This window comes from Budorcas taxicolor, chromosome 6 (genome assembly GCF_023091745.1).
Source record: "Budorcas taxicolor isolate Tak-1 chromosome 6, Takin1.1, whole genome shotgun sequence".
In the NCBI taxonomy this organism is placed as follows: Eukaryota; Metazoa; Chordata; class Mammalia; order Artiodactyla; family Bovidae; genus Budorcas; species Budorcas taxicolor.
Window position 1 is genome coordinate 102,329,913 of NC_068915.1, and position 24,310 is coordinate 102,354,222.

The following is a 24,310-nucleotide window of genomic DNA, read 5'->3' on the forward strand; positions in this document are numbered from 1 at the left end:
TGGACAGGGAGGCCTGGTGTGCTGCAGTCCATGGGGTCGCAGAGTCAGGCACAACTGAGCAACTGAACTGAACTGAACTGATATCTTGCCCTATGAGGCAAGAAAGAGGTTTAGATTTAAAGAATATGTCTGGGCCTGAAGGTATGAACACTGAATTGAGGTCAGTAGAGCTTCCTCTGGGTATGAGTTCCAGAGCCCTTGCTAAGGCCCCTGCCCTGTGTGTAGAAATGGTGGTGGTGGTGGGGGGGTTGGCCATGTCCCAAACTCTGGGGCATGAACAATGACCTCTACTATTCTGTTCATCCATATATATCAACCAGGTGTGGTTTTACAGAGGAACATAAGCCTTCACCATACCTCTCTCCCGCCCCATACCTTTTTTCCTGGTAGACAGACGGGGTAGCTGACCGTGGATAACTTACTTTATTTCTCTGCTTCTCATTCAGATATCCAGAGTGTTCAGGGTTAGGTTCATAAAGCTGCACAAGGATATTCTTGAGCCAGTCTCTCATCCTTAGAGGAAACTGGGTCACTTCAAAGTCCGTACAAGCAGGAATAGCTGTTCCAAACAGAAAGTACACTGATTTTAATTTTGAAGTCTTACTCCTGTCCCAGGAAAAGTCTTCATAACAGGATGCTTTACACCTTCTGGTGACTGATAGCATCCTCACTGGTCCTCCGTCACAACAGCGATCCTTTATCCTGCTGCCGAAACACAATTGCCAGGAGCATTGTAAAACCATACCAGATGCCAGCGGCCTTTCAAAGATTTGATCGATCTGGCGTGGAGCCTAGGAATCAGGATGCTTTAAAAGCTCTGTAAGTAATTGTGATGTGCAGCCAGGACTGAGAACCACGGCTCTAGAATTCAGAGGTGGAGGTCACAAGAGTTATTTATTAGGAGAAAAGAGAGAAAAGCAGAAGTCAGCTAATACTGTGATAATAATATTAAATCTTGACTTAAAGGAACTTTTTTTTTTCAGGTATAACTGACATACCGCCCAGTAAGTTTAAGGTGTATAGCATAATGACTTTACATACAGATATATTGTGTAATGGATAGCACAGCAAGCTTGGTTAACATTCATAACCTTGTATAGTGACCTCCGTGTTTTATTTCCTTCTGGTGAGAACTTTCAGAATCTACTCTCTTAGCAACTTTCAAATATATTAGACAGCAGTGCTGACTGTTGTTGTATATCACATCAAACATTTCTCAATCCTGCTACATGTCCCCTGCAAGTTGGCAACTGAGCTCTGCTCATCTCAGTCTCTCTGAGGTTCAGGGTAGGGGAGACACCACCATCTTAACACCATCTCAGCACAAGGTGAAGGGAGCATGGAGAGCCATATACCAGCTCATTTATTTTTTTTTTTTAAGTCAGATCTGATGTTTTTTTCTTTTTTAGAATTTTTTGGGATGTGGTCCATTTTTAGTCTTTACTGAATTTGTTGCAATATTGCTTCTGTTTTATGCTTTGTTTTTTTGACCAAGAAGCATGTAGGGTCTTAACTTCCCAATCAGGGACTGAACCCTCACCCCCTGCATTGGAAGGTGAAGTCTTAACCACTGGACCACCAGGGAAGTCCCCATATTCCAGCTCTTGAACGCTCTGCCCAGATTTCACTGGACAAAGCAAATCATATAGCTGCATCTAACATCAAGGGGTTGAGAAACTGAGTCCTCTCATGCGTCCAGAAGGACAGGAGAGGTTAGTGAGCATTGCTCATGTGGAGAATCATTTAGTGACCAGAAGATACAAACACAATTGAGAGTATCCTGGGGAAGGAAGACAATTTTTTAAAAAGTCTGGAAGAATAAGTTGTCTTTAAAGCTTCTTGGCAGGCTTTCACTTGGGAAGAGGACAACTAATTTAACAAAATTCCGATGATTCATCTCAGTTATTAAGTGGATAACATTATCATAGTGGTCTGAACCCTAGCTGCACATTAGAATTGTCTAGGTTACTTTGAAAACAAATGAAAGAACAATGCCAAGGTTCCAGCTCAGTCCAGTTAAATCAGAATCACTTATAGTTAAAGCCTGGGAATTATTCTTCTAATTTTTATTTAAAACTTTTATTTTATTTATTTTGGCTGTGGTGCAAGGCACATGGAATCTTAGTTCCCCAACTGTGGATGGAGCCTTTGTCCCTGGCATCGGAAGCATGGTGTCCCAACCGCTGGACCACCAGGGAAGTCCTCATTCTTCTAATTAAAAAAAAAAAAAAAAAGCCTTCCCAGTTATCTTAATGTACAGCCTGAATTCAGTACTACATTAGATTTTGTTGTTCATGTTGTCTGCATATATATGAGTGCTGTGTTGTGCTGTGCTTAGTTGCTCAGTCATACCCCACTTTTTGAGACCCTATGGACTGTAGCCCACCAGGCTCCTCTGTCCATGAGATTCTCCAGGCAAGAAGTGGGTAACCATGCCTCCTCAAGGGGATCTTCGCAACCCAGGGATTGAACCAGGGTCTCCTGCATTGCAGGTGGAGTCTTCATCAGCTGAGCTCCCAGGGAAGCCCATATATATATATGAATATATATGTATAAATACATTTTATTCAGGTTCACCCCAAACTCTTTTGGCAATGGTAGATGGCAGTAGTGATGGACTCTTACATTTGCAGGCTCCAAAGTAATCCAGCTGCAGTTGGTGCCCCTTTTTCGTCCCCTCCAGTCTGCACTTAGTAGCAAAGAGATGACAGGAGCTGGCATAGGTCTGATTGTCAGTGCCACAAACCTAGGAAAGAGAAGCATAAGAAAAATCTCAAGTTGATGAATGTTCATTGGGAAAATACTCTGCTTTTTATAGGCTGTTTAACCAACTGCTGAGCCAAAAATGTGGTCAGGTAGGGGATGGTACTAAAACCATAACTGTCCCATCTGACCCCCCAAATCAACTAACTTATACCCATGGTGATGCTAATTTAGCTGATAAATGCAGAATAGAAACTGCAGATGATTCCAAGGATAGAATGAGTTTTAAAATGAATTATACATAAATGCCATTATTATTTGAGGGCACAGTTGAAATTCTTTGATTTTGTTGCTATTTGTTTTTCTTGGCTATTATTTAAATATCAGGTGATAACCGGGACATTTACTTCTTTTTAAACTTAATTTCTAAATTTTTGCCTGTGCTGAGTCTTCATTGCTGCATCTGGGCTTCCTCTAGCTGCAGCCAGTGGAGGCTACTCTCTGGCTGGAGTGCAAGGCAGCTCATCACGGTGGCTTCTCCTGTTGATGAGTTTAGTTGCTCTATGACATGGGCATGAGGGATCTTCCCAGTTCAGGGATTAAACCTGTGTTCCCTGCATTGGCAGGTGAATTTTTAACCACTGGACTACCAGGGAAGTCCCTACATGTTTTTTTGAAACAAAAATTTTAATTGCAAATTACTTTCATTCAAATCACCCAACTGTTTGATGTCCCTTAAAGATCATTTTGTAAAATACTTACTTGGTCAAGGAGCTTTGTAGGAGGACAAGATGCTGGATCTTGGCAGACACAGTGGGGTTTTCCATGTTGATCAGCCTTGCAGATGTGTCCTCTTTTGCACTGGAAGCTCATGCAAGAATCTAACAGAAAAATTTGGACAGGAAACACGGACAAAGCTAAATTGAGTACATAAACTCAGATTCACCCAGATAGTTCCATTTTCATGAATAAGAGAAAATGTGGGGAAACGTTAGAAATTTAAAAAAAAATTTTTTTTTTTTATTAGAGGAGTATAATGATTTTACAATGTTGTGTTTCTGCTGTACAACAAAGTGAATCAGCTGTTTGCTACATATATCCCCTCGCTTGGAATGAATGTATTGGTTTTCAAGTGGGACTCTCTGGTATGAGGCTATTTTACACAATAGGCTAGATTTCTGTACAGTTTGGATTGGGGATTTAAAAAGAAAAAACAGTTCTTCTTGGCCAGCTTGTAATGGTCATAGTCTGATATCTATAGTGCCAGGCTGTGCAAGTTGGTCAAAAGGTAAATAAGCCATGAGAATTTTATTGGTTGAAATTTAAAATTTTGTGATTGGGGTATGAGACTGAGATTGAAAGTATTAGTCACTCAGTTGTGTCCGACTCTTTGAGACCCTGTGAACTGTACTCCACTGGACGCATCTATGGAATTCTCCAGCGGGAATACTGGAGTGGGTAGCTATTCCCTTCTCCAGGGGATCTTCCTGACCCAGAGATCAAACCCAGGTCTTCTACATTGCAGGCTGATTCTTTACCATCTGAGCCACCAGGGAAACTCAAAGATTGAGATTAGGTCTTACTTAAATATGGAATCTAAATTCTTAAGTTATGAGTTTGAGTGTAAATAAGGCAGAATTAATGCTTCTTCAAAGCAAAATGATTTTAAGAAAAAGAATTCTACCAGTAATATTGCACCTGGACTTCCAGTTTGTAAACACAGTTAACCATAGTTGTCTATCAAATGTGCACAGGAAAATGTTAGCAATTTATGGGAGTATTTCCTAGGGGAGGAGTTGGGAGAGAAAAAATTCGGATGAAGAGGTGGGGATAGCCCAGCGTGGCCCATTCCATCTCTCCCTGGATACAGTCACAGACAGTGGGCTGAGCCCGTTCTCACCGACACTGTGCACCCTCCTGTTGCCTTCAGTTGAACTCTCATCTTTCGGTGAGCTCTCCGCTTTCTTGGCCTGTATAATAACAAAAGCGGAAGTGGAATTATGTTTAGAGGAAAGCTGTGCCATTATTTATATTTTCACTCTGCATCCCTCCACAGATCTTTTCATACCTCAATCATTTAATTTTACTTCAATTATTATTAAAAAAAACTTTTTTCTTGGCCACACTGCATGGCATCTGAGATCTTACTTCCCTGACCAGGAATTGAACCCACGCCCCTTGCATTGGCAGCACAGAGTGTTAACCACTGGACACCAGGGAAGTCCCTACCCCAATCATTTTAGATCTCAGAGGGAGACACGAGCCACAGTGGTGGAAAGAGACAGTCGCCCTTTGAAAACAGGATTTGTTTCTGTCCTTATTAACTGGGTTTAGTGGTGTATGTCTGGGTTTACCCAGTAAAAGTTGGAACCAACACCAGAAGCAAAGTTGGAACCTCCCCTTTGGCTTGGGATGGGAGTAGAAATGTGGTATTACCATGCGATCCTCTTAAGACACGATTACGTCAGTAATCTCTATGAAGCTGTTGGGAAAATTTTCTTACCAGGTTCCTCAAATGTAAGAAAACTCCTACCTTAGAATGGCAGCAGAGTTCTCAGGAATCAAAATTCCTGTCCACCTTGCCTACCAAAAAGCTGTATCAGGTGCTTCTGGTGGGTGCCCGCCAGGGTTTTGCATGAAAGCTCCAAATGATTAAACAACCAAATAACAATGTGTTTCTTCCTTTCCCCCACCCTGTTGCTGTTCCCTGATTATCCTTTTGGTGCATGTCTGCTGAATAAAGTTGTGGCTCGAGTCTGTTCATTGCCTATAAGCTAAGTCAACAAACATTGCTGGATCTATTACATTAGATGCATTTTGCAAGATATTGGTGATTCAGCCTGACTGACCTGGTGTCTGCTCTCAAGGCATGAGAGCAGCTGTTGTCACATCTCCCATCCTCATATCTGTCAGAATTTACCTTTCTAGTTAGCACCAGGAACTTTCTGCTGCCAGTATCTGCATCTCGGTGCCTGGAAAACCATGTGCTCTAGAAGGCCTTCTCAAGGATAGATTGCAAATACTTGGAAATTGACACCTCTCCTAGTAGTTCTCAGCTTATGTAAAAGCCATAGCTCCTTCACTCTCCAAATTTGATAATTCAGAAAAACCTGCTTTACATGGTTTAACTGATATACCACTGATTACCTTCCTTTTCTTCCTTGAATCCCTTCTCCACTCCTCTTTGTCCCCGTACCTCTCAAACAAACTGCACTAAAATCCAGGGTCTACTTCTAGGGGAACCCAAATAAAACAGGTATTTTCAGGCTAACGATGGAGATGCAGAGAAAAATACATAATTATAAAATATTTCACTAAGGTACTGAGAGATAAGCACAGAGATTGCAAGAACACAGAGAAAGGTCATGGCTATTTTTTTTTTTTTTTATAAAGCTAACTGCTTTATCAGACAAGCATCACTGAAAATAATCTCACCCGTTGGTTTTCTACAGGTTCACTGGTATCTACGTTCTCATTCTCCTGTGCTTTTTCTGTTTGCTCTTCATGTTCGGTGTGATAGTAAATGGACTGAGCTCTTTCATTCTCCAGGAACTCCTCGCTTGGGATGAAGTAGTCCTCACTTGCATTGTGTCTGGGGCCATCATCGCTGTCATCCTTGGCACCATGATTTCTGGCCATGGCATTAACACCATCAGTAGGCTCCACCAATAGAGGCTCAGAAAGGGTCTTTTTATCCATCTCCTCATGGTTGCTGATAACTTCAGGGCCAGGCTTTCCTTCTTGGCTCTGCCATTCTGTATCTTGACTGGGCTTATCGATTTTTGATGCAGTTTCTTCTTCCATTTCTGCCTTGCTGTTTTCCTCTTCTTGTTCTCGGCTACCCTGTTCAAGTTCCTCTTTCTGCATCTTGCTTTCTTGAGTTGGTTGATAAGACTCTTCCAAAACAGTATCCGATTGGGTACTGTCTTCTTCCTGCTCGTTGTTAGAAGGCTCCTTGGGAAGCTCTGTCTCCCGTTCTTCTTCATCACTGTGGGTACCCACTTCACCTGGCTCTCTCCCTCCTTCCTCTTCTCCATTTGTGTCCTGATCTTGGTTTCCTTGATCACTTGGGTCTTGACTGTTCAACTGAGGATGGGAGGCATCTACAGGTTGTTCTTGGTTTTCCTCTGTTTTTGTGATGCTTTCTTGTTGGTTAGAATCTACAATGGAACTAACATCACGAGCAAGGAAACTCTCTGGGAGTTTCTCCTTTTGAGGTTCACTCATGTCTTCTTTTAGGTCCAATGTGCCTTCAGTTGGTGAATACTCCAAATTCTCAGTTAAGTCACTTTCAGTTTTCTCTTGGTCCTGCAATCCCAGATTTTGGTTGTAACTCTCTTCCTGATCCGCTGACTGATCATGGTTTTCCTCCTCTGACTTTAGCCCTGAAGATTTTTCAGGCTGAAAAAAAAGTTTATTCTTGAAACAAATGATAATATTAATCTATGTCATATTTGCAATTCATAAGCAAGATTGAATAGCTATTATTCTTTTTCTTCACACAATGTCTTATAAACTTATTTATGATGTTTTTCACATTCAACAACTATGAGTTTAACCTGAATTTGACTTTTGTGAAATATAAGAATTATGTACCACTTCAGCCCAAGAAGTAAAACTCATTAATCCTCACAATTCTTTTAGAGATTGGAGGCAGTTGATATGATCATTATCTTTTTTTAAAAAAATTTTTTCATTTTATATTGGAGTACAGCCAATTAACAATGTTGGGATAGTTTCAGGTGGACAGCAAAGGCACTCAGTCTTACATATACATGTATTTCTATAATCATCATCTTAAAAAAATTAAACTTAGAGTGAATAAGGTAGTCTGTTTAACCATGCTTTAAAATTGAGGCCTTTGGAGACTTAAAAAATTGTACTAGTACATCTGTATTCCTTTTACCTTATGATGGGAATGGTCTTCTATGGATGTTGCAGTTTCCTTTTCATTTTCTGCATCTTCAGCCTCTACAAGTGGGATTGCAGTGTGCTCAGATGTTTCAGCCTCTTGGAAGGAACTCAAGGAGTCAGCAGTTGGGTTGGAATGATCAGATAGGAACCTTGCTTGTGTCTGAAAAAAAAAATTAAAAACTGATTTGTGTTATTCATACCTAGATGTTAATGCTTACAATTTCTAGTTATTTTTTCTTGTCATCATTGTTAGTAGTAATATATTTCATTTGAAACATAAGCAAAAAGATACTCTCTAGAATTTTTAAAGATATAAGCAAATAGTCAGAATATAATCTTAAGTGATAACAAAATCCCAGTCATGATTAAGAAAAAATTATATTGCAGAGACTAGGGGGAAATAGGACAAAATGATCTCAAGAATAGCAACTTTTGACTTTTGGAATTATTTTCAAATTATTTCCAAAATAATTTTGGCATTATTTCAAACTTTTACAAAGCATTTAAACTTCATGATTTTGAAAACTCTTTAGCATAAAGTCAGATTGAAGTCAGATTAATCATAGGTTATCATTGCATTGAATATTTTCTTAAGTTAATTTAAAAGTGCTCACTGATAATTAGCAGAAAAAGTTATAAATCCTTTATTCTGTATTTATATATTTTCCTAACACTATCAGTCTTATATCCATTGAGAAATCATGTATAATAGTAAAAAATAATTTAATCTTGAACTAATTAATAAACTATATGAAATAGGACACCAGGTCTAGTAGGGTTGAATAGCTATCGAATATTGTTTCCTCTAGAGGAATGGTTCTATTTCTAGCAAGATTGGAGGCATAGATGAAGAGTTGGGCAGTGAGGCTTGATGGAAAAGTCAAACAACTGCCAAGAGACCTTGCTTCAAGTTTTGACTGTGCTATTTACTATCTGTGGGGGTTTGACAAATTGTTTATCTCTACTTTTTCATCTCTAAAGGTGCAATGAGAAGAAATATTAAGATAAGGCTAAGTATATAACACATTTTCTGAATTTTAAAGGGCTAATCCAAGTGAAAAATTACTATAGCCAATAGTAATATCCTACAGTGGTAATAATATGAACTGTCTGGTATCTTAGGCAGGTATTTATCACAGATCTTTGTTAGAGAGATATTGCGGACACTCAGATGTCAGGCAGGTCCAAAACTCAGATTTTATTTGGTTTGACTGGTCTACTCCATTAGCAAGTCCTATATTGTTGATTGTATAATATAAAGAAATATATAGTGTATGAGGTTTTTTAAGATGTGGCTTCCTCTCTTGCTTATTATCTTTTCAACTAAAAGGAATGATCATATTTGAATAAAGTATCCAGAGAAATCGTTTTTAAAAAAGATCTTTTATGTGGACCATTTTTAAAAGTCTCTATTAAATTTCTGTTTTGTATTTTGGTTTTTTGGCCGCAAGTCATGTGAGTTCTTAGCTCCCTGACCAGGAATTGAGCCTGTACCCCCTGCACTGGAAGGCAAAGTCTTAAACGCGTGGTGCTGGTGATTTCGTTGCAAAGTTGTGTCCAACTCTTGCAACCCCATGGACTGTAGCCCACCAGGCCCCTCTGTCCATGGGATTTTCTCAGGCAAGAATACTGGAGGGAGTTGCCATTCCCTTTTCCAGGGGATCTTCCAGACCATGGGATCAAACCCAGGTCTCCTACATTGCAGGCGGATTCTTTATTGTTGAGCCACCAGGGAAGAGCCCTCCAGAAAAGCCCTCAGAGGAATGTGGAGAGAGAGCGGTGGCCAGTTTGGCCTGATGGATGACAGTAGTGGCTGGGATCTTGGCTTTGTGGAGAGTTGCTCCCCTGGTCTGCATCCTGCCTCCCCCCATCCCCCCTCAGCAAGCTGGAAGAAATGCAAGAAAAACATGACAGCTTATCTTTCAGGAATTTTCAAAGGCAAAATTCTGTTTCATCATTCTGTCCATGTGTACATTTGAAACAACATACCCTCTGGAAATCCGTGTGGAATCTCCTAACCATACAGAACCCACTGATTTCTGGAGAATTCAGGCAGGTGGGAAAAATGATACAATTTTTTTTTTTTTTTTTGTCCTCTGAGGCATTTTATTTGTATGTATTACATCCCTAGAAAAAGAATCCAAGGATTTTCCTTCCTGTATGTTTTTGTCTTGCTTCTTCATGGTCCATGATGCCAGCTGAGGTTGTCAGTACAATGAAACCAAACTGACAGGATGGGAGCAGGTTATTCTGCCATTTTTCTAGATCTTTGGGTTGTACATCAAATCTGGGGCTGATCACTCCACACTTATTTAGCCTGCCTGTGAGGTTCACAACAATTTTCCCAGCCCTGTGATCATCAATGATTTCAAATTCGCCAATGTAACCATGCTTCATCATCACTGTTAGAAACCTGACGATGACTTTGGAGCACGGCCTAATAAGGACCTGGCGTTTGCCTCTCTTCTCGGCATTATTGATACTCTTGAGAGCATCAGCCAGGACATTCATGTGCACCATTATGGCGGCACGAAAAGATCGATACAATATTTTTAATAGGTACATCATTTGAAAAGATACTTAGCTTTTTTGCCAATGGACTGAATCTGTATTAAAACACGTTTTCCTAATAGGGAAACACCTGGAATATGTCTGTAGACAGGCGTGCCATTCAAACATTTGGTTCAAAGACACTTTTGATGCCTGTTTACATTTGTGACAACAGCTGCAAGGGCAAGAAAACAATGGTTCTGTGGGAACTTCCCTCTATGCTGAAAATAGTGATTCCACTTCTGTAATTTCAGAGGACAATGTAGAATTCCAGCTGGAGTAGCTCCTTGCTACTTGAGCACGATTCTCAGGGGTGGTCACAAATTCTGTTTTCTAAGAACTATTGGTCCGGGTGGCATGGCACAGATGGCAACCAGAAGCTATCCAAAAAGCAAGGACAGAATCTTGGATGCAGTAGAGAGGGAGGGAAGGGACAAGAGATAAAGTGCTTTGTCTGTTTTAAGAAGGCTGATTCCTTTATTTGGTGAAAAGGGGAAAAAGGCACAAATCCCTTAGTTTGATTAAGGATGATATAGATCTCTTGGGAGACAGCCAAATGATCATCCAAGCTATAATCAAACGAAGAAACAAAGACAGCTTTCAGGTATTTTGAGGCTTCTGACACAGTCTCAAATGATCTGATTTCTATGAGGCTGATTTATTACAGGGTGAATGCTGGGGCCAGTCTATCTGGGTGTGAAGAAAAGAATGTTTTAGTCCTGTCTGCTTTCAGCATGCTTGCTTGGATGTACCTCCAAGGATAAGTTAGGATCTGATTAATTTATATCATTTTCCTGTGCCTAACCTCTTGGTTCCTGTTTTTATTATAGACTCAGAATTTCTCAGTCAGGATGTATTGATCTTGCAGAAAATACTGCTGGAGAGGGTGGGTATTTGCGCCAAGATTTCTCAAACTGATTTCATATTAGTATGGTGAACTTCCATAGGAGAATTTATTTCTTCCTTTTCTCTTTAGTATTTGGCTAATAGACTGTTAGCAAACAGTTTCACTTATATTTATATTTGTAGAGCCTGATAGTTCTTGAAGAAATTTATTTTGAAAAAGTGCCTTATTTCATTTTTACTAGTCATTCATTCCCTGCATGGGAAAAAGAATATGATTAAAATTAAAAAAGAATTTTAAACTGTTATATAAGAACACTTTTATTTACTTATTTATTTTTTGCTTGGGGCTATCCCTGATCTGTTTATTTCTTAACAGTTTAGGGCTTTATAAAATCAAGTGATATGATTAACACATTACTAAGTAAATAGCACAAGCTCAAGAACATTTTTTTTTTAAATGGAGGATTCCTAAACTGAATGTCAGGAGGGAGAGATTTAACTAACAACAGAGAAAAGGACAGTTACCGGAATAGCACCTGCAGTTCCCAAAATGCATAGGAAAAAAATCACAGTCTTCATTGTTCTAGACCTGTAAATCAAGAACATAATTAACAGTCATGGGTAAAAGTTTCTTTGTAAGAAGTTAAAAGATACTCTTCTTAGCAAATACTGAGCTTGATACTGTCCTTTGTATTTAAAGGCACTTGTCTTTGTGGATTAACGTGTTTGAAAAGACAGATTCATGACAGTTTTTACCCAGTTGTGTCCCAGTGAGAATGCTGGATTTTCTGGCCCAGCTGTGTTTGGCAGAACTTGTCTCTGTTGATGACTGTGCTTCCTTAATCAGAGGCGTATGTAGATCTTAGGTCTGAAGGTTGGTAAGTGTTCACAGTGAATGTAAAAGTCACAAAGTGAAGTAATACAGTGTGTTAGGTTTGGATTCAACAAACTGCTTCTTGGTTTTGGAGAAACTCATGCATTCAGTGCAGAGTTTTAGAAATGGGAGATGACTGTTTTAGATGATTTTTCTTACAAGCATAGTTTTATATACAAATGCATCCCTAGAGCTTAAAAAATACCTTGATGTTTTAAGCAAAGGGAGAAGTTTCTTCTGTTAGTTACTCATATTTTAAAATAAATGCTTAAGTGGGTATTTAAAAATGTATTAATATTAAACATTATCCAACTGATTTAATACTATATCAGCTATCACTTCACACACACACACACAACATACACAACATACCTGCACACATATACACAATACTCTTCTCCTTTTTCCCCTCTTCCTAAAGTAATTGTATCACAAATCTTGTTTAAATTATTATTTAATATTATGACAATGTAAATATTCTTCACAACTGAGCCAAATAATAATTTCTTGTGTTGAATCATTTAAAAATTTCTTTTCTTGAACAATATTTTGCTTTTGTCTGGACCTAGAAACTGACTCCCTTTTAAAAATAATTGCTCATGTACCCATCAGTTATTCTTCCCAAAATTTCAAAGGCAGGTGAAGCTATTAAAATCTTAATCTAGAATTTAATATTCACTCACTCATTCCATCAGTATTTATTAAATTTATGGAACTCTAGTCATCTCACACACTAGTAAAGTAATGCTCAAAATTCTGCAAGCCAGGCTTCAGCAGTACGTGAACCGTGAACTTCCAGATATTCAAGCTGGTTTTAGAAAAGGCAGAGGAACCAGAGATCAAATTGCCAACATCTGCTGGATCATCAAAAAAGCAAGAGAGTTCCAGAAAAACATCTATTTCTCCTTTATTGACTAAGCCAAAGCCTTTGACTGTGTGGACCACAAGAAACTGTGGAAAATTCTGAAACAGAGGGGAATATCAAACCACCTGACCTGCCTCTTGAGAAACCTATATGCAGGTCAGGAAGCAACAGTTAGAACTGGACATGGAACAACAGACTGGTTCCAAATAGGAAAAGGAGTACGTCAAGGCTGTATATTGTCACCCTGCTTATTTAACTTCTATGCAGAGTACATCATGAGAAACGCTGGACTGGATGAAACACAAGCTGGAATCAAGATTGCCAGGAGAAATATCAATAACCTCAGATATGCAGATGACACCACCCTTATGGCAGAAAGTGAAGAGGAACTAAAAAGCCTCTTGATGAAAGTGAAAGAGGAAAGTGAAAAAGTTGGCTTAAAACTCAACATTCAGAAAACGAAGATCATGGCATCTGGTCCCATCACTTCATGGGAAATTGATGGGAAAACAGTGGAAACAGTGTCAGACTTTACTTTTTGGGCTCCAAAATCACTGCAGATGGTGATTGAAGCCATGAAATTAAAAGATGCTTACTCCTTGGAAGGAAAGTTATGACCAACCTAGATAGCATACTGAAAAGCAGAGATATTACTTTGCCAACAAAGGTGTGTCTAGTCAAGGCTATGGTTTTCCCAGTGGTCATGTATGGATGTAAGAGTTGGACTGTGAAGAAGGCTGAGCGCCAAAGAATTGATGCTTTTGAAGTGTGGTGTTGGAGAAGACCCTTGAGAGTCCCTTGGACTGCAAGGAGATCCAACCAGTCCATCCTAAAGGAGATCAGTCCTGGGTGTTCATTGGAAGGACTGATGTTGAAGCTGAAACTCCAATCCTTTGGCCACCTCATGCGAAGAGTTGACTCATTGGAAAAGACTCTGACGCTGGGAGGGATTGGGGGCAGGAGGAGAAGAGGACGACCAAGGATGAGATGGCTGGATGGCATCACCGACTCTGTGGACATGAGTCTGAGTGAACTCCGGGACTTGGTGATGGACAGGGAGGCCTGGCATGCTGCGATTCATGGAGTCGCAAAGAGTCGACCACGACTGAGCAACAGAACTGAACTGAACTGAACTGAATCATTTATGTTTTAGATCAGCATATTATTTTTCTACTGTTTTAGAAAACTGTTAAAATATAAAATAGTATAGTTTAGCACAGGGTCTCTTTATCTTGGCACCATTAACATTTGGGGTGGGATAATTCTTAGTGGTGGAGGCTGTCTTGTGCGTCGTAGGATGTTTGTAGCATCACTGACTTCTACCCACTACATGTCAGTAGCAAGTCCCTGAATCCCCATCAGTTATGACAACCAACAATGTTTCTAGACATTGCCAAGTCACCCAGGAGGTCAAACTCACCTGATTTGGAACTACTGGCTTAGTAGAAGGGACATGGTGCTTTGGGATTAGAAACACAGATGGTGTTGAACGTGAACCCACATTTGCCATCCGTGGAATCTTTGGCAAGTTACTTAACCCTCTGAGCCTCAGATTCCCCATCTGAAAATGGGGATAACACCTGTGATAGTTAATTTTATTTTCATTTTTTCATTTTTTCATTTTGTATTGTTATATATCCAATTAACAACGTTGTGACAATTTCAGGTGGACAGTGAAGGGACTCAGCCATATACATACATGTACCCATTCTTCCCCAAACTCTCTTCCATCCACACTGCCACATAACACTGAGCAGAGTTCCCGGTAGGTCTTTGTTGGCTATGTGATGGTTAAGTTTACGTGACAACTTGACTGGCCTGTGGGATGCCCACATGTCTGATTAAACATTTTTTCTAGGTGCATTTGTGAGTGTGTTTCTGAAGAGATTAGCATTTGAATCAGTCAACTGCATAAAGCTGATTGCCTTTTAGTGTGGGTGGATTTCATCCAATCTGGTGAGGACCTGCATAGAACAAAACGTTGGAATAAGTGAGAATTTGCTTCCTTAGCCTCATCGTTTGAGCGAGAGCACTGGTCTGGATGGATGCTCTCTGGATGTAACATACACTCATCAGGGCCCCTGGTGCTCAGGCCTTCAGACTAGAGCTGCAGAGTTAACTGGGATCACCATGCTTACTGGGTCTCCAAGTTGTGAAGGCAAATCACAGAACTTTACCAGTATCTATAGTTGAATAAGCCAATTTCTTACACGCAACCATTCTCTCTTGTCTGTACACATAAACATATATATCCCCCCCCCACCTCCACCACCACCCTGGAGAACCCTAGTACAACATTTAATTCAGTTCTGTGAAGATTAGAAGAAATAGTATTGGTGGGAGGTGGGAGGGAGGCTCAATGGGGAGGCTCAATGTATACCTATGGCTGATTCATGTTGATGTATGGCAGAAACCAACACAGTATTGTGATTATCCTTCAGTTAAACAGAAAGAAAGAAAAAGAACAAGAAATAGTATTTGTAAAAATGCCTGATGCCTAAAAAGTGCTTGATTCATCTTTTTGCTTTTTTCATTTTCCATGAAAGTCAAATAGCAATTCTTGGACAACAGTGTAGAACCTCAGAAAATAATATAATCTAAGTTTTGCCGTGAGGTCAGAAGAATTTTCCAGTGGAACATGTAAAGTCCTTTTGCCCACACATTGACCAAAGCTCCCTTTAACTCCAGGAGTCTTTCCTACATTCATCACAAGTAATGACGGAATTAGGCTGAGACTGTTAACCACTCTTCTTTAAAATGGTAGCAACACAAAAGCAGAATCAATCAGCAAAAATATTGTGGGTTTTAAGGCTAATTTCCTTCTGATTTTAGTTTTAATAGCAGTATATATCAGTAATTACATTTGAGAACATGTTTCCCTTTGATTTGATCACAGGATCTCACAAATTCCCTTCACTTTCTCAAATCTAATGAAACCAAATGAGTAAAAAAGAAATATGTGTCCAGTTGGCCAGAGCCAACTCAATCACTCTTTCACTATTACTCAATCACTCTTTTATTCATTTATTGAGCACTTACTAGACTCTGCCTAAGCACAGGGCCACCTGTTTCCTGTCTGAAGAGTTACAAAGGAGGGTATCAAGTAAATTGATGATTTGGTATAATGTGATGAGTGTGTACATAATGCAGTGGAAATACAGATAAGAAGCACTTACGATTAGGTAGTTATAACGCTAACATTGTTTTCCCAGACGTCGCTAAGTGGTAAAGACCCCACCTGCCAATGCAAGAGACATAAGAGACATAGGTTTGGTCCCTGGGTTGGGAAGATCCCCTGGAGAAGGAAATGGCGCCCCACTCCAGGATTCTTGCCTGGAGAACCCCATGGTCAGAGGAGTCTGGCAGGCTATACAGAGTCAGACAAGACTGAAGCGACTTAGCATACACACACACTGCTAACATTTACTGAGTCTTAAGGGCTTAAATTTTAGGTACCATTCTAAGGCTTTTGCACATACTAGCTCTTTGAATCTTTTAAATAATTCTACTACCTAACACTTGATTTTCATCATTTTATTAGTAAGGAAATTAAGGTTAAGTAATGCGTTCAAGGTTACTCAGCTAAGTAGCAGAACCAGTGTTTGAGACCTAGGAATTTGCTTTTATGTCTGTGTTCTTAACCATTACAGTCTATTGCTCCTGTATAGAAAAGGCTTTCAGAAGAGGAAGTTTTTGACCTGAGATTTGAAAAACCAGTCAGTACTAGTTAGCTGTATGAAAGACAGAAGGGCAGTCTGAGGATGCAAACAGCATGGGTGACGGTCCAGAGTCATAAGACAGTGTATGTTTGTGTTCCTAGGGTGTTAGTGGGTGAAGCGGAGGGAGATAAGGCTCAAAACAAGGCCAGTCTTTGTGTGTTAAACTAGGAATTTTAAATTCCAGCTGAAAAACTATGGGGCCTCAATGACTGATTGTAAGTAGGGGAGTGATATAATCACATCTGAATGTTAGAAAGGATCCTTGGTACAATCATGTGTGGGACAGATGAGTAGAAAGACTTACCAGGAGGAAATTGCAATATCAAGATGAGAGATGGTCAGAGCCTTAAATTTTGCCTCTGGTCTTGAGAATGGAAAACAAAGAGACAGATCCAGCTTGTCCTGGTTCATGGGAGCCAGTTGCTAACTTTCCAGGAATTTTGTGAGCTGGCTATTAAACAAAGCCATCATTGAAAATTAAATTATATACACTTACAATTTAATTATGTTAAAAACAAAAGAAATACTCAAAAGTCACCCCTTTATACTTATTTTTACTACTTTACCACTTATTCTCTTAAGGTTATTTATGCCTGTTGTATCTGTAGGTGGAAATACTATATAATGTCTGGTAATGCACTTCTCTTCCCAACTCTGTTCAGTGATGTCAAACTAGTAGCTTGAAATCAACCATGGCGGGAGGATTACACCAAGGAAATCTTCAAATGCTACCTAATTCCACCATCTCCCTGCAAAAAGTGGTTGTTGAACATTTGCTGGTATACTGGTGGATAGTTTTGAGAAATATTTAAAGGCAGAACAGGTGGGACTTAATGACAAATTGTATACTGTGGAAAGAAGAGAAGGAAGAGGGTTGGGCTATTATATTTCTAATTTGGGCCACTGGGTACACAGTAGTGTTAATACTAAGACAAGGGATTATAAGAGTTTTAGAAGAAAGATGATGAATTAGTTTTGAACTTGTTGAATTTGGGTAGAGATATATGGCAGAAAGTGAAGAGGAACTAAAAAGCCTCTTGATGAAAGTGAAAGTGGAGAGTGAAAAAGTTGGCTTAAAGCGCAACATTCAGAAAACGAAGATCATGGCATCTGGTCCCATCACTTCATGGGAAATAGATGAGGAAACAGTGGAAACAGTGTCAGACTTTGTTTTGGGGGGCTCCAAAATCACTGCAGATGGTGATTGCAGCCATGAAATTAAAAGACGCTTACTCCTTGGAAGAAAAGTTATGACCAACCTAGATAGCATGTTCAAAAGCAGAGACATTACTTTGCCGACTAAGGTCCGTCTAGTCAAGGCTATGGTTTTTCCTGTGGTCACGTATAGATGTGAGAGTTGGACTGTGAAGAAAGCTGAGTGCTGAAGAATTGATGCTTTTGAAGTGTGGTGTTGGAGAAGACTCTTGAGAGTCCCTTGGACTGCAAGGAGATCCAACCAATCCATTCTGAAGGAGATCAACCCTAGGATTTCTTTGGAAGGAATGATGCTAAAGCTGAAACTCCAGTACTTTGGACACCTCATGCGAAGAGTTGACTCATTAGAAAAGACTCTGATGCTGGGAGGGATTGGGGGCAGGAGGAGAAGGGGACGACAGAGGATGAGATGGCTGGATGGCATCACGGACTCGATGGACGTGAGTCTGCGTGAACTCCGGGAGTTGGTGATGGACAGGGAGGCCTGGCGTGCTGCGATTCATGGGGTCGCAAAGAGTCAGACACGACTGAGCGACTGAACTAAACTGAACTGATACTTAGATAAGCAGCTTCCCTGGGGGCTCAGATGGTAAAGAGATTGCCTGCCACAATGTGGGAGACCTGGTTCCAGGCCCTGGAGAAGGGAATGGTTACCCACTCCAGTATTCTTGCCTGGAGAATTCCATGCACAGAGGAGCCTGGTGGGCTACAGTCTATGGGGTTGCAAAGAGTCAGACATGACTGAGCAACTGAGACTTCCACATACTTAGATAAACGGGTCTGGAAGTGAACATGAAAAGCTTACTTTTCATACAGTGAATAGAACAGAGGGCAGGAGCCAGCACACTGGTTAGTGTAGATCATTAGGTGCTGTTGGAGGATGGGAAGACGAAAGATACAAATGATGAGACAGGAGATTCAGGTAAGAAAAAGAAAGTGTTGAATGTTACTGAGAGGTCAGAGTAAACACGGCTAAGGATTATCCTTCCCTTTGGAAATGCAGAGGTTAGTGGAGAGTTGAAGAAGAGGAGGTGGTTTTGGTGTGATAGTGTCAGTGGAGGCGTCTTCAGTAACTGGGGAGTAAATAGACAGCAATGGAGTGAAGACAGTGAGTGTAGACCACTCTTTAGACAGTTGGTGGGGAGGGACTTTCCTGGTGGTCTAGTGGCTAAGATTCTGCTCCCAATGCAGGGGGCCGGGGTTTGATCTCTGGTCAGATAATTAGATCCCACATGCCTCACCTAAGAGTTCACATCCCACAACTAAAGATCCTGTGTGCCTCAAAAAAGACTGAAGATCCCACATATCACAACTAAGACTCAGCGCAGCCAAATCAATCAATCCATAATAATAATAAAAAAAGATAGCTGGCTATGAAAGGAAGGAGAGTAAGATGTTAGCTAGAGGGGAAAGTGCAGTCACAGGAAATATTTATTTGTATTCTAATATGCTGATCCATATCTCAGGTGGTACTAGTGGTGAAGAACCCGCCTGCCAATGCAGGAGACTAAAAGATGCGGGTTCGATCCCTGGATCTTCCTGACCCAGGAAGAGGGTATGACAACCCACTCCAGTGTTCTTGCCTGGAGAATCCCATGGAAACAGGAGCCTGGCAGGCTACAGTCCATGGGGTCACAAAGGGTTGGACACCTACGTGGTCATCCAAGCATTTTCTCTGTGGAGGGGAAGGCATAAGTAATGAATGAGAAGGTAGATGGGAAGACAGGAGCTGTGGTAAACACGATGACCTCCAGTGAACCGCACCTCCTGGGTTTCATACACTGTGATTTTGCCCCTGGCCTTGTGACTACCTTGGTCAATGTGACATCAACCAGTATGATGACCACAGAGGCCTGGGCAGCACTTACACAGTGGGATTTGTCGTCCTGTGGAAGCCATCTGCCATGATGTAAAAAGGCCTGGACTGGAGGCCAGTCCAGACTGCTGACCAGTAAATGGCCACACGAAAAAGAGTCTGGAGGATGAGAGCCTGTGGGACGTTCAGCCCCAGCAGAGCTCCCAGCTGGCTAACACCTCCGGAGTGACTCTAGACAAAGTCAACAGAGGAACGACCCAGGTGAGCTCAGGATGGATTATGGAATCATGTGCAAATAAGGGGATCCGGTTGAAGCCATTTGATTTTGGGGTGGATTGTTATGCAGTAATAGATAATGAAAATGGGGGAAAAACAGAGAAGCTGCCTCAGTCATTGGGAAGGCAGTATTGCTCAGTGATTAAAAGCATAGGCTCTGAAAGGGGACCTTCTGGGCTTAGTTTAATCTTATGTAAATTACTCAGCTTTTTTGAAACCTCAGTTCTTCATTTGTAAAGTGATGATGGAGATTAAGTAAGATGATAAAATGTCAGTAAGCCCTTGATAAATATTTGCTCAGTAATGACAGAGGATGAGATGGTTGGATGGCATCACCGACTTAATGGACATGAGTTTGGGTAAACTCCATGAGCTGGTGATAGACAAGGAGGCCTGGCGTGCTGCAGTCCATGGGGTCACAAAGAGTCAGATACGACTGAGCGACTGAACTGAACTGAAGCCTTTGATACTACTTAGAAGAGGAGAGATTCTTTGTTCTTCCAGACAAAAGGGAGGAAAGCTTAATTGTAGGGATCTGTTGAGGTAAGGCCCCTAGAAATATCAGTTCATTAAGTTGGATGTATTTACACCTTCCTCACATTCATATAGCATTTCATAGCATGTAAAATATTTTCTTGCATACTGTCTCATTTTATCCAATAAGGAAAGGAGGAGAGATAACATTTAACTCTAAAGAAACAGAAGCTTGGGAATTCCTTGGCGGTCCAATGATTAGGACTCTGCCCTTCCACTGCAGGGGGCATGGTTTCTGTCATTGGTTGGGAAGCTAACATCCCACATGCAGCATGGTGTGACCAAAAAAAAAAAAAAGAAAGAAAGAAAGAAACAGAAGCTTGAAATATCTAACTTATTTGGCTATATATATCCCGGGTGTCTCAAATGGTAAGGAATCTGCCTGCAATTCTGGAGACCCGGGTTCAATCCCTGGGTCAGCAAGATTCCCTGGAGAAGGGAATGGCAACCTACTCCAGTATTCTTGTCTGGAGAATCCCAAGGACAGAGGAACCTGGTGGGCTGCAGTCCTTGGGATCACAAAGAGTCAGACACGACTGTGTGACTCAGCACACATGTAAAGGCTTAAGAGGTAAGTAAGGACTAGTGTTCTTGCCTGGAGAATCCCAGGGACGGGGGAGCCTGGTGGGCTGCCGTCTATGGGGTCGCACAGAGTCAGACACGACTAAAGCGACTTAGCAGCAGCAGCAGCAAGGACTAGAACATGGCACTCTGGACTCCAACTCCAGGGTTCTCACACGGTTTCACAGAACAGGCTGCAGAATAGAAATCCAAAGTCTGGCTTTGGGCCTTGGCTCTGCCAAGTACTAAATACTACTTTGAGCAAATTATTGAATCTTGCCAAACTTCATCTACAGAATGGGAATAACAAATCCAGTGTCAAAGGGCACCATGGAGGCGGGGAAGCTCTTTGTAAACTTGAAACATACATGTGTAAATGAGTATTATTTCTATTGCTCTATCTGGTGCTTGTCATCAAGATTATCATTATAGGGACCACTTCCTTGTTGTCCATGGGCTGAGTCCATGCTCCCAATACAAAGGGCCTGGTTTAATCCATGGTCGGGGAACTAAGAGCTCTTATGTCTCATCTAAGTCCCGGTGCCATAGCTACGGAGCTCGTGCACTGCAACCAAGTTCCAGTGAGCCAAAAAAAAAAAAAAAAAAAATCCCATAATAATAGTACCATTATAGCCATTATGTCTCATATTTAGTGTGAAAGTGAAAGTCGCTCACATAGTATCTGACTCTTTGAGACCCCATGGACTATACAGTCCATGGAATTCTCCAGGCCGGAATACTGGAATGGGTAGCTATTCCCTTCTCCAGGGGATCTTCCCAATCCAGGGATCAAACCCAGGTCTCCCACCTTGTGGGCGGATTCTTTACCAGTTGAGCCACAAGGGAAGCCCAAGAATGCTGGAGTAGGTAGCCTATCCCTTCTCCAGGGAATTTTTCCCACCCAGGAATAAAACCGAGGTCTCCAGCATTGCAGGTGGATTCCTTACTGACTGAGCTATCAGGGAAGCCCTATATTTCGTGTGGTATAAGAGAAATCAGCCTTCAGTGTTCCTTACTTTTTCTCTTCCCTTTTTTCAAGTCTTCTTCCCCTTGTGGATTTCAAGCTGCCCAGGAGTCCTAATTCCAGAATATGTTCACATTTGGTTCTCTCAGTAAAACCAACTCACTAGCTCTATATTCCACACATTTAAATTCTAGTTTTGCACATACATCTAATCCATCAGTAGGAGATAAAATTTGCAAGTTAGTGTCTTTCTAGTCTTAGTTAAGAGCTATTTTCACATTTGCCTTATCTCAAATGAACTATAGAATGCTGAGAATCTTGGCACAGCTGTGGAGAAGACATATGAAGGCAGGATGAGCTTGTTGTATGAGCTTCAGTGGTCAGCTGTGCAGGCTTTTGGGGAGTCCACCCCAACCTTTCTTGCATGGTCCCTGATTCTTTACTGTGTCCCAGGATGGAACTATTTTTTAGGGGTCTCATGTTTATTTCCACCTGAAATTAAAAACAAAATTTAAAGGAAGACTATGGTTATGTCATTTAGAATGACCCAAGCAGGAAAGCACCTTAAGTTTTCATTGTAAAGCAGATGCCTGTGTTGTATTTTTAAAGACAGAGCTTTGTGGAATAGTCCAGTATCTAGAAAGCAAAAGGCCTCGAGTTCCCTTGCTGTGTTCCACTTTGACCTTCAGATTAGTCACTGGGCATTTTTGTCTCACGAAGCTAATTGTATTTGCGACATACTGATCAAAAATAATTTCACAGCCTTTTGCTTCTTATTTTAAGAACTGAACAAATGTACTGATTTGTGTAAATAAGACAGAGTGGAGAACTTTTCTGGGAAATGAGAGGTTTTTTAAAACATCTGTCAGACTGGAGACTACAGAAGGTTTAATCAGCTGATGCTTGCAACATACTTTGAAAATGAAACCCATGATGTTCTTGCTAAGTATGATGAATACCATTTATTCTTGGGTAAGTAAAAAGTCATATATTTTGAGACATTCAAATTTGGTGTGCACTCTACAGAATACAAATTGTTATTTTTGCAGAAAGAGCAAATAAAACTCTGTATAAAAATGCAGGAGTGAGAAAAAATTTTGAATATAGAGTTATTATTCTTGAAGACTTAAATATTCAGTGTTTACATGAAATTAGATAAATGTTATTTTGCCCAAATGTATGAATTTATTCAAAGGCAGCAGCATAGCTGAAAGTAAGGAGCCCTGGAATTTAAGTATAGTATGAAATTGGAAGATCTAAGTCTAGACCTGAACTATATAAATTTTAAAAAACATTAATTTTTTTGGCTCTGTGCTAGGTCTTAGTTGAGACATGTGGGATCTAGTTCCCTGACCAGGGATTGAACCTGGGACTCCAGCACTGGGAGAGCAGTGTCTTAGCCACTGGACCACTAGGAAAGTCCCCTGACCCGAACTATATGTTTTTTTTACCAGGCCAGAGACTTTGGTCAAATCACTGTCTTCTTCATCTACAAACCAGGAAAAACGATAGTAGTTTTCCTTTTTATCTCTTAGGGTTGTTTTGAGATTCAAATGTGATCAACTAGTCATTTGACAATTTTACTAACTATAAAAATGAAAAAAGATATCATTTCATTGAAATATTCATAAGGATAAAGATGGCTTAATAACTGTAATAAGTAATAATGCACAGAAACTTTGATTCATCCTTTTACTCGGAGTTCTTAAATTATTATCATTATTTTTTCTTGGCTGTGCCACCTGACTTGCAGGACCTTAGCTTTCCAACCAAGGATTGAACTTAGGCTCTTAACAGTGAAAGCATGGAGTCCTAATCACTGCACCACCAGGGAATTCCCTTAAGTTGTTATTTCCTTCCCTTTGTCCCATTCCCCCACCACCCCCTGTGGGAATACAGAGGTTAAAGATGAGAGATGGTAGGGAAATTCAAGGAGAGCCTTTTCCGCCTCTTAGAAACAAAGTGTCTTATTACCAAATTTGTAGGAAAACTCATCTGGGGTTCTACAAGATGACTGCTAGACTCTGTTTTATAGGTATAGCCTTTCTGCGGAAGCCCAGGATTTGAAATTTCAAATGCCTGGAGGTCTTCTGGCTGGCCCATAGACCACCAAAACAAATATACACATGAAACATTGATATGGCAGAAACAGGTCTTCCATTAAGAACTAAATACCCACCAATGTCAACTCTATTCTAATTCATGTGAGTAGTTGTCTTGAGACAATTTCTAACGTTTTTCATTTAATATGTATAAACATGTGGTATAATAATTATGACTGTAAATTTTTTGCTGCATCTTCCATTGAGAAGTGAAGTCAAATTCTCCCCTTGAATCTGGACTGCCTTTAGTGGCTTACTTGACCAAATGATTGAAGTGGAAGTGATGTCCTGGGACTTTGGAGGTTAGCTCATAAGAAGCCTTGGAATTTTGACCCGAATCTCTCAGAACATTTTGCTTTGGGAGTTCCAAG

The 24,310-nt window shown here is 40.5% G+C and overlaps 2 protein-coding genes across 2 annotated transcripts in view; both read right to left on the reverse strand.

Moving 5' to 3' along the window:
• Nucleotides 1-24,310, reverse strand: part of SPARCL1 (SPARC like 1) — a 52,061-nt gene that overhangs the window by 10,755 nt on the left and 16,996 nt on the right. Inside the window, exons 3-9 of the mRNA XM_052641683.1 lie at nt 11,539-11,602; nt 7,610-7,777; nt 6,139-7,104; nt 4,604-4,673; nt 3,466-3,584; nt 2,626-2,746; nt 423-559 (exon numbers count right to left, since the gene is read on the reverse strand). Coding sequence (XP_052497643.1) covers nt 423-559; nt 2,626-2,746; nt 3,466-3,584; nt 4,604-4,673; nt 6,139-7,104; nt 7,610-7,777; nt 11,539-11,592 — 1,635 coding nt within the window. The 5' untranslated portion in view covers nt 11,593-11,602. The remainder of the gene's footprint in view (nt 1-422; nt 560-2,625; nt 2,747-3,465; nt 3,585-4,603; nt 4,674-6,138; nt 7,105-7,609; nt 7,778-11,538; nt 11,603-24,310) is intronic.
• Nucleotides 9,745-10,155, reverse strand: LOC128049444 (40S ribosomal protein S15a-like). The gene has a single exon (XM_052641684.1). The coding sequence runs from the start codon at nt 10,135-10,137 to the stop codon at nt 9,745-9,747; it is 393 nt and encodes a 130-aa protein (XP_052497644.1). The 5' UTR covers nt 10,138-10,155.